The 16,998-nt window shown below is 41.1% G+C and overlaps 1 protein-coding gene across 1 annotated transcript in view; it reads left to right on the top strand.

Moving 5' to 3' along the window:
• The first annotated feature begins 684 nt into the window (after positions 1-684).
• Positions 685-16,998, top strand: part of LOC105936748 (ubiquitin-conjugating enzyme E2 E2) — a 54,008-nt gene continuing 37,694 nt past the window's right edge. The window contains exons 1-3 of the mRNA XM_012877715.3: positions 685-879; positions 4,217-4,400; positions 5,203-5,253. Coding sequence (XP_012733169.1) covers positions 4,225-4,400; positions 5,203-5,253 — 227 coding nt within the window. The 5' untranslated portion in view covers positions 685-879; positions 4,217-4,224. The remainder of the gene's footprint in view (positions 880-4,216; positions 4,401-5,202; positions 5,254-16,998) is intronic.

Below are 16,998 nucleotides of genomic sequence, written 5' to 3' on the forward strand. Positions count from 1 at the left end.
ACACTGTGCAGCCAAAATAGACATAAAAGGGCATTTCTTTAATGATGGCAACATATTTCCAACAGTAGATCTTTATCAAAAATTATAACTTGTCTTTTTTCAAAAGGCCAGGCAACATTTGCGGCTCTGAACGAGTTTAATTCAAGTGGACTGTAGGCAAAATGGCTCATTAGACTGTAAAGGTTGCAGTGAGTCTACTGAAGGTTTCTACTTGTCAAAAGCCAGTTGTTCTTCTCAACGATCGCCCCGTGCTTGTTTAAAACGAGGACATGTATCAAAAATAAAGATTGTGAAGCAACCTGAGGGCATCCTTAGGTCAGCTTCAGCAACCTTTACAATCCTAGGAGCCATTTTTCCCCCCTTTGCGCCCAATAAAGGAGATTAAGAGGTGCTAAACCTACTCTTGACCTGTTGGGAAAAGAAATAGCATTTATTATATTTATAAGCGAATAAAAGACTTAGAAGCTCCTTACTTTGGTTTCCACGTTTAATTGAATAAATCTAAGGGTGTTAAACTGATTTGTATTAAAAAAAAAAAACGGGGTTACCAGCATCTGAAGAGAAGCGCCACTGCACTCAGGAGACGGATTTGTATTATTTTTGGGGAGTAATTCATGAGGTCTTAATCACCTCACGCGGGCCGCTTCCCCTCTCGCCATCGCAGCCCACGTGCACAGGAGGCGCGCGCATATCGGGAGCGCGCCTGGAGGCGGTCCGGGGCTGCCTCGCGTCGCTGTAATCGCTTTCCTGCCGCTGCTACCTCCAGTTAAATAGCAAGGACACGGGAGCGAGCGAGACGACGGCCGTGCGAGGATACACTTTTCTCGGTACCTTGGGGATTACGACGCCGAATTGCAGCATCGACGGCCAGCCGGCGAGGTGAGCTCGACAAGCCGCGTTTTTGGTATTTGAGGGGCGGCGGCGGCGGTGGTGGTGGTAGGAGGAGGAGGAGGAGGAGGAGGGGGGGAAGTAGGGTAAAGAGAAAGAAAAGTGTCGGGGTTTTTTTCCAGTGAAGAAGGAGGAGGAGGAGGGAGGAGAGGACGGGAGAGGTGGTGGGAAGAGTCTCCCTTTGTGCCGAGGCAGGGTCACTGCTCGTCAATGCTCCGTGCGGGGGCTCTCCTGGAGCTCCGCTGCCGCTCGCCGTCCTCCTCCAGCACCTCCGTCCGACAGAAACGCCTCCTTCAGCGCGTCGCGTTGAATTAGTTGTAAAAACAAAGCAGGCCTGCCCATCTTCTCTGATAATTCACACACAGCCCGCAGCGGTAACCCTACTTTCCGCACCCCCCCTGCCTCCCCCCCCCCTGGCCTCGTAACGTTAGCTAGCTCCCAATAATGTTTACGGTCGCTTTTGTGGAGCCGCTCGGCAGCAGTCCCCCCCGGTCGACCCCCTATTGTGTGGGCTTCATCCCCATTAACGCCGCGGCGGTGAAGTTAGCTTCCGATTAAAGGGACATTTTCACCGCTTTTAGGGACTCTGGGCCACCTTTCATCCGCTCTCTCACACTTTAACTAGTCAAACATGGACTAGATTAGTCAACACTAATTAGAGACGCAGTTTTTTTATTCATATAAGGTTTGTTTTAGTCGTTAAAACGCAGAAAAATGGCTATTTCACTGTTTTTTGTCACTAAATCCTCCTGTTAGCAGATTTTAAATAGGTTTTAATGAGTAAATTATTCACACTGTTTTTTAAATGAGACAAAAGGAGGATTTAATTGCTGTTTTTATTGAATTCTAGATCTATTTCAATGCTTTTCCTTGGCATCAAAGTCAAAATAAATGTGTAAAAATCACAATATTCAGGCTGACTGAACCTGGATGAAGTTATTGAACACTGTTCACGATCGTTTTTAAATACAACTTTGTTTATTCTGTTTTTAAAAACACAATGGACTGTTTTTATTCGTTTGCCTTATACAACACCTTAGATGGGGTCCAGATTATTTAACTAGTCAAACATGGACTAGATTAGTCAACACTAATTAGAGAGGCAGTTTTTTGATTCGTATAAGGTTTGTTTTAGTCGTTAAAACGCAAAGAAATCGCTATTTCACAGTTTTTTTTGCCACTAAAACCTCCTGTTATCAGATCTTAAATAGGTTTTAATTAGTAAATGATTCACTCTGTTTTATAAATGAGACAAAAGGAGGATTTTATTGCTGTTGTTCTTGAATTCTGGAACCATTTTGGTGCTTTTATTTGGCACAAAAGCCAAAATAAATGTGTAAAAAAAAAATCACAATATTTAGGCTGACTGAACCTGGATGAAGTTATTGAACACTGTTCATGGATGGTTTTTAAATACAATTTTGTTTATTCTGTTTGTAAAAACACAATGGACTGTTTATTTATTTTCCCCCCTTATACAACACCTTTATAGATGGGGTCCAGATTATTTAGACTGGCCAGACCTGAACTGGATCATTATAGATTACAGAAGATCTGCTTTATTTAATCTGTGGAGACACAAAAATGGGTTGTCAGTGTTGTTGTTTTTTGTTGTTGCTTTGTTTGTTTTTTGCCATTTAGACCGCATTAGTTGTGGTTCTGCTTTGAAGCTATAATTTGAAACATGGGAGAGAGGAAAATAGCAGTTCTGTACTGATATCTTTTAAAATATGGCTTGTAATTAAACAAATGTTTGTTGAATTTGTCAAAAAAAAGAGCTTGCAAATCACACGCCGTTCTGTAAAGAAGCTGTAATCGGTGTTTATAGCTTCAGTGATGGAAGTATCAAGAGTTCAGATTCCTTTTAAAAGCTGTGCAATATCTCCTTGTCGAAATGTTAACCTGTTCAGTTTGACCAGAGGGTTGAAGCGACGTCTGATACATCTCTAGAGCTCTGTAGCCTCCTTTTTTTTTTTTTTTTTGACCCGTAGCCCATACCTTTCCATGAAATGCTCTTCAGGGAAAAGAAAAGATGTTTCACAAATTGCTGGGGATTGTTTATCTTCTGGATTCTGTGTTTATTATTAAGTCTCGCTTTCGTCCTCAAGTGATTATGATTAGTTTATACGAATGATGTGAAGACGAGCGCGGCAGTGAGGCTTCATGAACCCGGGGGTCGACCCTCCGAAGCGGTGGCTGCTAGCAGAGACCTTGCTACGGGAGTAAAAGGGAACATTTCCAAGATGGTAGTGGGACCTGGTGCGATGTTTATTTCAGAAACAAGGCGACTGACTGACGGACGGGAAGCGGAGTCCAAAGGCGTCCAGATGAGACGGGCGGCAGCTTGATTGGTTTTCAAGAGAAAGCTGGAGATGGTTTGAACATGTGGAGGGGAGAGGTTATGTTGGACAGAGGATGTCACTTAGGGAGCTGCTGGAGGGGAGAAAAGGGAAAACTCATCTAGGATATTTGCTTTAGCTGAAAGAGCTGTTTTTATTAGTGGATTTAGTTGGCAGATTTATATATTTCACAGTTTATCAAAAATGTCTTTTTAAAGGTCTTCTGCTCTGTCTTCTGTAACCCCAGTCGGTCGAGGCAGATAACCGTTCATACTGAGCCTGGTTCTGCTGGAGGTTTTCCTTCCCGTTAATGGGGAGTTTTTCTTCCCACTGTCGCTTTATGGTTGCTCAGTATGAGGGATTGCTGCAAAGCCATGGACAATGCAGACGACTCTCCCTGTAGCTCCACGCTTCTTCAGGAGGAGTGAATGCTGCTTGTTGAGACTGCAATCTGCTGGGTTTCCTTAGATAGGAAATTTTTGACCAATCTGTATAATATGATTGAACTTGACTTTGTAAAGTGCCTTGAGATGACATGTTTCATGATTTGGCGCTATATAAATAAAACATTTAAATTGAAAGGAAGGAAGGAAGAAGAGGAAAAACTGCTGCAGCAGCAGGGACCTTTTATTAGCCTTAATTCTAGGCCCGTAGAGTCATCCAATTAAGGTCAATTAGAGTCAAGGCTGCTCCGCACTGTGTCTCATCCCTAAATGTGATGATGAGAGGACTGCCGCCTGTTAACTTTAAACCCAGCTGTTTGCATCTCAAATGTTTTCCCTGTTAACTCAGATATTCACGGCATTTTTCTTACATTTGGAAACCTCTGACTCTCATTCACCTCCAGATTAAGGTCCAGTTGATCAGGGCGATCGTCTGGAGCTCGATCAGAAACATGCTGGGGGTTTTTCGACCTCGTCCACAGTTGTGACTTTAGTGCTGAGCTCTTTTAAAATGTTTTTTTTTTTTAATTAAATTTTATTTTTTAGGGCCCACAATGTCCAGCGAAGTGCAGAGACCGGACGACAGCCCCAGCACGAGCGGGGGCAGCTCGGACATCGAACAAAGGGAAACGGTACCGCCTGAGCAGGAGCGAGAGCAGGCACAGCCCAAGAAGAAGGAGACCAAGATCTCGAGTAAAACCGCTGCTAAACTTTCAACCAGTGCCAAGAGGTAAGCTGAGCAGACCTAAAGATAAATAAATAAAAAGAACCCCAACCTTGGCTTAGTCACACACAGGAGCTGTTTGCTACACCAAAGCTCTGCCTCCTCGTGCCCCGGGGGTGCAACGTTGCATAAAAAGACTCCGGTCCCACGGGCGCTGTCGTTTTCAGACATCCAGCCTGACGCCGCGGCTCTGAAGTGTCACTGCCGTCATTTGAGAGCGATACCCCCCCCCACCTCCCATTCCCGGCCGCTTGTTTTAGCGGCTACGCCTCACGCTCCGCAGCGCTCAACTCTGACTCCGCCACAGTCTTAGCAGTCTTTCCCAAAATAAGACCGATGATGAGAGTTATGCAACCAGCCGGGGCGAGGAGTCTGCCGAGGACATGCAGTCTTTTCTTATAAAAGGGGGCTGATGCTGTGTGAACATCTCCCTTTTTCTCTGCGCTTCTCCTGCGAGCCGCGGCGCCGCCTTCAGCACAAGACCAACAAAGGTGTTATTAATGGATAAAAAAGCAGCGTTTGCTCTCAGTTGCTCTTCTTTTTTTTTTTTTTTTTTTTTGTCTGTCACATTGTGTTTACAGCACTTTCTCCCCTCCTCCTCCTATTTCTTTCCGTGCAGTCAGACAACACTAAGATCATTGATGTATAATTCATCTGGACTCATGAATAAACATTATTCGTAGCATTTATTCTGTGCCGTACGTTCAAAGGATGAGGTTGAATATTTAAAAGGTGTCTTTTTTTTGTTTTGTTTTGTGTGTGTGTGCGTTAAACGTAACATTTAAAAGAGAAAATCTTTGCTTTCCAGGATCCAGAAAGAACTGGCAGAAATAACATTAGACCCGCCTCCCAACTGCAGGTAAGGAGTTTCTTGCTTTTATTTGTTTAACGTGAAGTCGGTGCACGGAGCAGCTGTTTGCAGAAACGTGCTCGTTTGGCGGCTCCGCTGCAATGCTCTTGTTTTCGTCTGTGTTCCTGTTCTGCTGATGCGTGTGTGTGTGTGCGCGTTGTTGGGAGTGTGATCTCAGGTGAAAAAAGAAAGCGGCTGCAGCCCATTCTTGCATGGTTGTTGCGGCACAAAGCGATCCTACACAATCTGGAGAAGTCTGGAATGTGTTTTCTAGGTCTGGATATACATTTTTACCCGGCTTGATTCGTTTTTTTTTTTTTTTGTTCTGTTTGCATGCAAGTTGTCTCCATCCATCCTCTTCCTCCCAGTAGCAGCTTTATTTATTTTTTTTTTTTGTAGCAGGTGTGCTGTTTAAAGCTTGAGCAGAGTAGAAATATTCATTTAGACTTGGGGAAAACACACAGGAACCCTGCAGGTTTGCGTTTTGGATCAGGCGAAATGGTGGAAAACGAGCGGCAGTGGGACTTTAAAACCTGTTTTGATTCCCGTGTGATTTCCCCCCCCCCCCCCCTCTTCAACCAACACCTCGATGTGCAGGAGAGGAGGGGGGGGGGGTTACCACAGACAATGGTTATTGTGTGAGAGCGCCGCGGCTGTGAGCCCTTTTGAAGGAAGAGAGGTGGCCGAGCGCCGCGGCTGACCGCATGCTTCATCGCCATGAAGGCATATCTCTGGAGCCGGCCTGTATTAACCTTAATAACACAGACAGACGCGCCGCCGCCGGTTGTAGCTGCGTTTAGTGCAGAACAATTACTTCCCTGCGTCTGCGCTCTGCTGCAAATTAAGATGGAAAATGGAGGCTGATCTCTGTTGAGGACACTTGTGGGAGATGGAGATTTTTTTTCCTCCTTCTTCTTCTTCTTCTTCCCAGTGTCTGAATTCACGGGCACCTGCTTAAAATGATTAAGGAAAACGGCTTTGCGTGACTCATCAGGCGGTTTGAAATGACTACACCCTAGACGGCCTTGTTTATTGCATTGAATTAATCACCCCTGCCGGCTCTCGTCGGAACCCCCGCCATCATTAACCATAAACATCCAGCTAACCTTTTCATTTGAGCTCACGGCCCAGATTTGTTATTCTGCTGGAGGAGATGTGGCTTTCCTCAAGGACTCTGTAATCTTTATCAGACCCTCCCCCCCCCAAACACCACCCCTCTTTCCACCTCGCTAGAAAAACCCAGGTAGGCTCACATGAAGGATTTAGCTGGAGGACATAAGTAAGTAATTTGAAAGTAAAATAATAGCCGTCGGATATTTCAGAGTCGTCGTCTTGGTGGGGGAGCTAGTTGCCTGGGAAACAATTAAGCTTCTTTGGGATTATCCTCCTTTTTTTTTTTTTTTTCTGCGTGTGTTCCCTTTCTGTGCTCTAAAAATGCTTCCAGGACCTAATGATGTCTCTTCTGTGATGTTTTCCTTAAAATCGATTAACGGCTACAGGGGTCAGACGCATTTAAAAACAAAACAAAAATCACACGCACGCGTTTTCACGGCTTATTTTACACGCTCGCATGAACGAGAGCAGACCGCCGAGGCCTGTGCGCCACATGCTCGCAGTTAGGTTAGCCTGAAAAGGTTATTCGTTTCATTTACTGTGACAAATGGAGACGCACGTCTGCTGGCAACCCTCTGGAGAATCGACCAATGTGACGCTGCGGACCCAGACGTTTTGAAGCATCTCCAAACAAATCATCAAATTTTAATTAGACCAAGATAACCAGAGTAAATGCCTACCTTGCCCTTTGTGTGAAAAAAAAAAAAAAAAGTAATTGCCCCCCTTAACCTAATAACTGGTAGTAACACCCTTGACAGCCGCCATCAGAGATTTGCAATAACTAGTAATGAATCTTTTAGGTTGCTGTGGAGGAACCTTTGGTTTTGGCTTCCCTGCAGAACCGTTTTAATTTGGCCTCATTGTGAGGGGGGGGGGCAACTCTAGGCAGATGTTTATATAATATTGCCATTATTGTGCTTCTCTGCTTTAGTTTCCTGCTCGAACTAAACAAGGAGAAGCAGCATTTAGTTCCTATGCTCCACTTATCTGGAACAAACTTCCAGAAAACTGTAAAAGTGCAGAAAGCCGCCTGAGTTCCTTTTTAAATCGAGATTAAAAACACATTACTTGCTTTTATTCCTATATTTTAATCATGTAAAGCACTTTGCATTGTCTCTGTACTGAATTGTGCTATATAAATAAATTTGCCTTGCCTTGCTCTGGATCACTGTCACATACCCGAATAAACACCATATGGCAAGCCACGACATCTCAATTGGATTACAGTACAGACTTTGACTAGGCCAATCTAATGTTTGTTTTTACGTTTAGCTTTTCTTTTCGGAGGTGAATCTTCTTTTTTTCTTTTTCTATTTTTGCCATTCAGAGGCGAACTTGCTTGTGTGCTTTGACTCTTTGCTGTATCACCCAAAGGCTCTTAAAATCAAGGCCATGAACTGATGGCCAGACATTCTCCCCCAGGATTTGTCATTATGATCTTGTTTTCTTAAATGCTGTCAGTTTTACGCCATCAGTCCACAGAATACCACAAATTCTTAGTTGCTTTTTTTTTTTTTTTGATAAATGTGAGATATTTTTCTATTTATTTTTTTTTTATTTGTTTGTTCTGCAGCACTTTTAACCATGGCACTATCCAGTGGATGCCAGTGTCCTTCTTTATTGAATCATGGACTCTGACCTTAACTGAGACGAGTGAAATGCAGCACTTTAGATGCTCTTTTGTGATCTCCTGGAGGAGTAATTAATTTGCTCTTGGCGTAATTAATCCTGAAAAACGTTCATCGCTGCTTCATGTGGGGATATTGGCTCTCAGTGTGGTTCTGGACTCCCGCAGCCCTTAGAGATTGCTTGGTAAACATTTTACGGTAGATGGATGTAAATGACTTTGTTTCTCACCTGTTCCTGACTTTCTTTACTTTGGAACATGATAAAAGATAAGATAAGATAAGATGGGCTTTATTGATCTCACATTGGAGAAATTCACATGTCATATCGGCTCAGTAATCAATAATCAGAAGAAGGTGCCAAAAATGCGTTATTTATTGAGATCTTTTGGGTCTACTTCATTATTATAGTCAGTCCGGTTCTGTTTAAGTGAGTTCATGACTCCACAATGAAAATGTGTGTTTAATCTGTTTATTCATGATTTAACGAGGATGGTGATACATTTTTACACAGAGCCAGGTTAGTTTGGATAGTTTTCTTTATCCTAAGGATTCAAATAATTTCAAAACTGCTTTTTATAGTTTGTATTAAGTCACTAAAAGTAGTTTATTGTAGAACGTGAACGGGACCAAAGAGCAAAAACTGAAGATATCTACAGTATAAGGGGGGTAAATTTGACTTCTTCATGCTGTTGATAAAAACCTGTAATGAACAGAGAGTCTTGTTGATGATCTAATTCAGAGAAACATCTCAGGTAGAAGCTGCCAGCTCTATAAGGGCAATAAAACCCTGATGCCTTTTCATCAGCTCTCCATTTAAAGTCGCTGTGTTAACACTCGGCAGCATTTAATGCCATTATTTCCTCATTACATATGCTCCGCCGTTTGGGTAAATCAAACACAATGACGTATCCTGTAACGTTTCCAAGCATCAAATCTGTGTAACAAAGTGCGGCGTCACTTAGCCTAGAACCACGAGCGCCCGTTTACACTCGACGCCGGGTTTTATCTCCCTCTCTCGGCTTTGTGGAGGCTTGCTCGTCACCTTGGCAGTCGTCGCGCATCAGAAGAGCAGGAACACGCTGGGAGCCCTGGAGAATTTGACACCGCAATTATTCTCGCTGTCAAACACTTCCAAGTGCATAGCACAGGCAGCTTCATGCGCTTCCACACCTGTTGGAGCATATGATGTCGCTTTTTAGCGCATTTTTTTTTTTTTTTGCTGGATGCGCGAATATTGCTCTGATTATTGCTGGGAAAATAAACTTTTATTTAATGCATTAGCTGATAAAACCTTGCAGGCGGCTCTGTTTTTACTTTTACTGGATATGCAGTTAAGATAAAAAAGTGCACCTTTTTTTTCTTGTTTTATTCATCAAGGCACGAAAGAAATTACCTGGTCTTTATTAGGTTCTGGTATGATTTTTTATTTATTTTTTTTTTTTATTTTTTTTTTTATTTAACTAACCTTTATTTAACCAGGAAGTCCCTTGTGATTAAGATCTTTTTTTCGAGGGAGACCTGGCCAAGACGGCACACCAGTTAAAATACAAACAGAAGTACAACATAGATAAAATCTCACATAGAGGAAAAGACAGGTCACATAGGGCAGTTACATTTTTCAATTACATGACATTTTAACATGGCTTTAAATTCATTCAATGGGATTAGATCATTTAAATGGAGCAAGTTTTGTAAATTATTCCAAGACCATGGAGCAAAGTAAGAGAAGGATTCCTTCCCCAGTTCAGTCAAAACCATTGGAACCTGGTAAGAGCGCCACCTGATTTAACATCTAACCTCCAAGAGAACAAAAATACACAGCTAAAATGTTGCAATTTTGCCACCAAATGTAAATTTCAATATGTTTCAGCCATAATTGCGATTTTTAACCAGCTTGTTGGGCTGGACATAAATCCTTGTTGAACATAAAGTGCAGCCAACAAACAAGTCTGTGTATTAAACATTTTTGACTGGTACGTAATGCTGTGGCGAGATTCCTGAACGTTTCTGGGTAAAAAGTGTTGATTATATAAACTCTAAAACAAGTAAGACAATTAGAACATCTCACTGCTGCAACTCTCTTCCCTTCCATGTGGAGGCAAACCCACTTTTTAATTCAATTCAATTTTATTTAACACACATTTTTATAATGCGTGTATAAACGAAGTACACCCTTACTGCTTCAGATAGACAAGGAAAAGGTAGCAGTTTTGGTGTGAATGAAAAGAAAAGGTCCATTAAAGGGACAACAGAAACGACCCGAAGCACAGGGATGGTTCTGCAGGTGGACCCCCCCCCCCCCCCCCCCCCCCTTTATTGCTAATGTTTTGTTTTTTCAGTAGTTTTGCATTTGACAGGCCTTCTAAATCATTCTAAATGTGACAAGAGCACCTCCTGCTCTGCAGTCAGTAGAATGTAAATATTGTTAATAGACTCCAAAAAAAAAAAAAAAAAAAAAAAAGTACGTAATGTAAGTGTAGTTTATCTTTATTGTTAATGGCCTGATATTTTTGCCATATGGGAGACCGGAGCTTGATGGGTTGAGTAGTTGTCTTGAAATCGGAAGGTTCCAATTCCAGCTTCCTCTTGTCACATGTCGATGTGCCCCTGGGCAAGGCACTTAATCCTAAATTATCTACCAAACTGCGTATCAGTGTATGAATGTGTGCTTGTTAGTGAGTGTGATTCAGTCTACTGGAAAAGCACTTTACAAGTTCAGTCTATTTATGCTGGTGGAGATTCTCAGTCATTCAGGTCATGATCATTCCAAAAAAAAGGTAAAAAAAACAAAAACAATTGGACTTTTTTTCCCGAGGTTTGAAGACGTTTCGCTTCCCATCCAGAAAGCTTTCTCAATTCAAAATGTTTGGAGTAGTGTGGAGTTCCAAGCGTTATATTATTGCCCAAAAAGGCATTGTTATGGCTTAGATAACATGCAAATTAAACCAAAACTGGTTCACCCTTTTGCAATGGGAAGTCGTTGGGGATGTTGTGATCACCTGCATGGAGGTGAAAATTGGAAGAAATTAAATCAATAGGTTTGCAAAACGTCTTCAAACTTTAAAAAGTCCAGTTGTTTTTGTTTTTTAACCTTTTTTGTGAAATTCAGTCCATTTACCATATACGGTTTATAGGTAGAGTTTACAGCAGGTATGAGTCTGGCTAATAACCATTCATATTGTTGTTAATATTATATAGGTAAAAAAGTGTGGCAATGTTGAAACATTCTAGTTGTTAGAAGCCATTGTTATATATTAATAAACTGACTCTTGCCAGATGGATTTCATTCCGCCGAGCTCCAGACATCCGTCTGGGATCGCTCTATTGGAGATGGATTTCAGAACGAGGGGCCTAATCATTGGATACACCACTTATCCGTCATCTTTACTGACGTGCGACTTTAACCACTTTCATCGAAGCCATCGTTTCCACTAACAGCCTTCAAAGACGTTTTCTGATGCTCTTTTAAAGAATGAATATTTGGTAGATTGGACAACACTGATGGAAAAGCAGCATCAATGTTACCGGGTGACCAGATTTCTCTAATGAAAACCAGAGGCACAAAGCGGGCATGTGCAGAGTCTCTGTCGGGAGGTTGGTTTGTTTTGCCTGACCTGCAACGCTGATTAAAAAAGTTTCCTCTTTGGAGTATTTTGACAATATATTTTCTTACAGATATATTCAACATTGCATGCTATTACCAAAACAACTTCCCCAATAAATGCATAAGCAAAGAAAATCTATTTTTCCCCAAAAAAAATAAAATCTTCATAAATTGCAAATTTGAATTAATCAATAAAATTGCTTTTTTTTTTTTCTCTCCCTACCAGCCCAGCAAAGTCTTTGTATTGTCAACTTTGCCATCCTAACTGCTGCAGCCCTTGCTAATAGGGCGCTTTTTGTTGCTGAATTTTTACCATTTCAAGCGAATTCCCCAGTTGACATGCAAACTAAGAGGAAGACCCCTATTCTTATTTATTTTTTCATTTATTTATTTATTTTTGATGCTGCAGACTGAAAAACTACAAATTCGAGGCGCTGATGGCTTTGAAAACTGCCCGGTGTTTAGCCTTGATTATGCAGCTCGTTGAACACAGTTGTAGACTAACGTCTTGGCTTCTGTTTTCTTTATCTCACATCCTATCGCTCCACCATCCTCCTCTACTCACTTTGATATGCTTCTGTCATAAAATATACACCTTGCCGCCTCCCGGTTTACGTTTCCTCTCTTATTATCTGTGACTGTGTGTCACTTGCATGTACGTCTGCAGAGCCGTGGCTGCTGTGAGAGCTCGGCGCTCATCGCATGCGAGGCTGATTCGCAGATGATGACATTTTCAGGCTACAATCCAGACACTTTGTTTAAAAAAAAAATAATAAAATAAAAAAAATAGTTAATGGCGACATACCTTTCTGGTTTGACCTCCACTGTTTCATGTTTTCTCACGGTTGGTCAGGTGTGCACCCATTCTACCTGCAGAGAGGAGGAAGCAGAGTAATGTTCAGCAGCAAAGATGTGATGGTAAATTACAGGTTCTTGGCTCAGATCATCCAGATTTAAGGGGGGGGGGGTGAGGGTTTGTATTTATTAAGCAGCTGCTGTTCGGTGATACTAAACAGTGCCAGTAATATAATCCATTTCTCCTGAGATGGAGATCAAGTGTTTTCCTTCTACAGCAATTTAGAAAGACTAAATGCAATGTGGCTGCAAGTTGTGGTGCACTTTGGTAACAAGTTCAGCCTCTTGTTTTTCTCAACGGCGTATTGTTGTTGAAAGAAGAGGAAACCAGCAACTGAAGTGAAAATAGATAAGACTGGGGGAAAGTTTATGCAGCTAGTAAGTCATTTATGAAATCTAATCACAGCAGAGCTCTGATATCGATTTCAGAATTAGGCTAATCTTTATTTGGCCGTGATTGACTTTGGTTACAGCGTTCATGGCATACAGACATTTGGTACAAATATATAAAAAAACATTTCATATGCAAAGAAAAGAAAAAGGGAGCTTGTCAAAGTGTAATATACTTGTTTTAGTTCATAGTGTGTTTGTCTAATCAGGCTGTAAGGTGATCATTGTGTTCATCAGAGAACTCTGTAGTGCCGAGCCGGAGGTAGAAGTCTAAACGTTTGTATGCAGGATGTGTTGATCCAGCTAATTATGGATGATGCCTTTCCTTAAAGTTATTTTTTTTTCTTTCTTTGCTTTAAAAATATTGTTAATATTACATTTTCTGCTTTGATTTTTATATTTGAGGTAGGGTTGGGAGATATGGCCAAAATTTATATCAAGATATATATTTCTTAATTTCAGTCGATATATCAATATAAACAAAATATAAACATAATATAAACATCAAAGACTAGAAAGAATGGTCCCAACAGATGTCTGTACAGACTTATGACAATTATTTTGCCATGTTTATAAAACTCCTCCAATATAACATTTTTAGAAATATTTGCTTTAAATATAAAACGCAAAATATTACATAAAACCCAGAACGTCAGTCAGTGACAGATGCTGTAATCATAGACTGTGATGTATATTGCAAATGTCAAATCACCTTTATTGAATAAATTTACATCACAATATATATTGATATTCAATTATTTATAGCTGTGTGATTTTTAGTTGCTTTTAGCTGCTGTTTAAAAAATGTTGTACCATTTATAAAGCTCAAGTGAATTAAGATGAATTTAAAGCAGTCAGATGAGCGTTAAAATGCTACAGGATGATAATAAAGGTGTGATCGTATGCATTTTTTGGGTTATTGCAAGGTGTCGCTACTGGATGTTGTATAGCATGTTATCATGTCATTTCTTTCTTTGGATCCTAGTTGTAATGTTGACGAAGTGGAGCTGCAGTTTCTGCAGGTGCTGAACTCACTGCTTCTTCATCTAAACATTTGGCGACGTGATTTGGATAGCTAAAACTAGTGTGCAGCAGGAACAGAGGCAGAAGAAATCAATTTAAAAATGCGTATCTAAATTACACATTTCATTTATTAAAGTGGCTACACTTTCCAAGAAATGTAGACAGTTGGTTTAAAATTAGCCGCGCCTTTCCTAAAAGCACCTTTTGGTGATATTTGCAGCTTGAAATTCTCCAGGATGATTTAGCTAAATTCCTGCTGTGTTCAAACCTGTTGTCGACATGTGAATGGACGTTTTTGATGATTTGAAACAAAATAAAAGAAACCTGTCCGCATTAAGCACCTCACCAACAGATGAGCCCTTTTTAGAGGGTTCCCCTCATCTGTCACAGCTCACAGGAGTCCGATACTGGTGTACCGGTGGCATTTAAATTTTATTTAATTTATAAAGCGCTAATTCACAACACATGTCGTCTCAAGGCACTTTACAAAGTTAAATTCAATTAAATCTTCCAGATTGGTCAAAACGTTTCCTCTCTAAAGAAACCCAGCAGGTTGCATCACGTCTTGACAAGCAGCATTCACTTCTCCTGAAAGGGCGTGGAGCCTCAAGCACAGTCGTCTGCATTGTTGATTGCTTTGCAGCAATCCCTCATAATGACCATGCATGAAGCGACAGTGGAGAGGAAAACCTCCAGCAGAACCAGGCTCAATGTGAACGGTCATCTGCCTCTACCGACTGGGGGTTAGAGAAGACAGAGCAGAGACACAGAAAGCACAGAAGCTCACATTGATCCAGGAGTACTTTCTATGTTAGATGGTAATACAGGATTATCTGTTTCCCCTGGATGGTGTCACAGCTAACAGAACAGCAGACAAGGTGTATCTGCTATGAAGAGAAAAATGACAGAAAACATAGTTAAAAGCTGAAATAACAACAAAAAATATGAACTGGAGAGCAGTAGGAGAACTCAGCAGAGTGAGAGAAATAGACCCTGATGTCCCCCAGCAGCCTGAGCCAATAGCAGCATAACTATAGAGATGCACTCTAACAAAAAAAGGCTGAAATTGACAAAGTTTATGGTGAGTTTTTTTTTTTGGTGGAAGGAGGTTTAATCACAGAGGAAGGAATTTCTGGTCTAATACTATCCCGGTCCGCTGTGCTGTTTGTCTCCATGTGTTCTGCTTTGTTTCAGGCAGATGTTTTCGTTTTGAGTTCAGTTCTCTAGGATCAACTGTTTGAAACTGCTCTGGCTGTTATTTTTTTTTTTTTTTTTTTTATTCATCGATTTGTGTCTTTTATTACAGTTATTCTGCACCATCCGTTAATGTAGTAATGTACTTGCTTAATAACCGATTTAAGCTGCCATACTTTAACAATTTAACATAGATTTTCCATCACGTTATTGTCTCCACGTGCTCAGCCTGACTGATATTTTCCTGCTTCTCCATCCATGACTATTGCTCTGTTATTTTTTATTTTATTTTTTTTAGCTGTTGTTCCTGGTGAGTCACATTTTTGTAGCAGCATGACTAATTTCATTACGCACCCTTGTTTAATAAGGAAAAAAAGAATCTGTTTGGTTTTGTGTTTGTTAATTCGCTGCTCTTGCTTCGACATGTATGATTAGTATCTCATCCCGTTTGTTCTCAGGTTTTCCATTTTTATCAGAACCTATTAAAGAATTGTCATCCCCAAAGCTGTTTACATTTGATCCCGTGAAGCTGCTTAAATGTGAGGATTTTCTCCCTGACAGCAAACTAAATAATCCTTCAGCCTTTTCACTTTTGTCTGACATTTTATAGATTACAAGATTAACCAAAAAAGGAAATTGTGAAAATAATCCTGCCTCGCAGCTCCACTTGGTGCATTGTTTTCAGACCGATTTGAAGCTTCGGCTGACTTCTTTGTTTCCAATTTCTCCTTTTTTTTTTTTTTTTTTTTTTTTTTTTTTGTGTGTGTGTGCTTGTGAAATACAAAGGTGTTGCCAGGGTTCATACGCTGCCAGGATAAGCCGGGAAAATAACACATTGTGATTTGCGTATTTTTCAGGTCTGGTTACAGGTGGAGAAAAGTGAAATGAACATGTTTCTTCTCTAGGATGTTGTCTATATCTATCCACTCATTAATCTGGCCGTCTGTTTGTCATCCATCCATCTAATTGCTGCTGATTTTTATTTATTTATTTTCTATTTAAACAATTAAACATGGCTTAAAAAGACCGGGAACACGGGAAGGTTTGCAGTTGTGGCATGAAAATGTGTAGGAGCCATTTGTTATGAAGACACACTTGCTTGTGCTCCTGCAGATTTCCAGTTGCAACGCGAACGAGTGGTCGCTGCTTAGCCACGTCCTGCAGGCATCACATGTTTGCCGACTCTTAGCTGGGACATGAATATGCATCTCTGATCTCCGTCGTCGTCGTCGTGACTCGGAGACGTGAGGCCGTCCATTGTTGTAGGTTCTGACCTTCAGCTCTGATGGGATCATCTCTGTCTGTCACGGCTGCTTATTAGTTCTCGGCGTGGTCCTGGGGGATTATGTGTGAGTGACACAGCCGGCATCATTTTTCACAGCGTTACCATTAAGCACAGCAGGGGGTGGGGATATCAATATTCATGAAGGGGGGAGCACGGGTGGGGAGCAGAGGACAGCGAGGAGCGGGGTGAGCGTCAGAAGTACCGCTGGTTGTTAAAGTTGATCTCTGTGTTGTAAGTGGAGTTGGTTCAACATGACGAGTAAACGTGTGTGTGATTGGGATGTGGGAAGAAAACCCACGGAAATATTTCCCCTGCCCCGACTTAATCTTTAATTTATACTTGACAAATTGTAAAAATCCTAATTAATATACGCTTGTTTTCTTTATGTAATGTTTTGTGTAAAGGAAATTGAGTTGCATGCCTCAGACCAAAGACTTTCCAGTCAGAGCAATAGACATGCACGTTTAGTAAATATTTCAGTATTTAACTCGACTTTTCCCGGGACATTCCTGATGATTTGAATGACTAGTTTTGATTTTATTTCTTACAAGCTGTGCTGAACGTAGTCTTTCACTTTACAGGACTGTTAGATTTGTACCTGAATGGATGTTTTCTGTAGGTCAGGAAACCCACCCACTCATTCAGAGAACCTTGGTTTGTTT

Source organism: Fundulus heteroclitus, chromosome 3, assembly GCF_011125445.2.
Source record: "Fundulus heteroclitus isolate FHET01 chromosome 3, MU-UCD_Fhet_4.1, whole genome shotgun sequence".
Classification (NCBI taxonomy): domain Eukaryota; kingdom Metazoa; phylum Chordata; class Actinopteri; order Cyprinodontiformes; family Fundulidae; genus Fundulus; species Fundulus heteroclitus.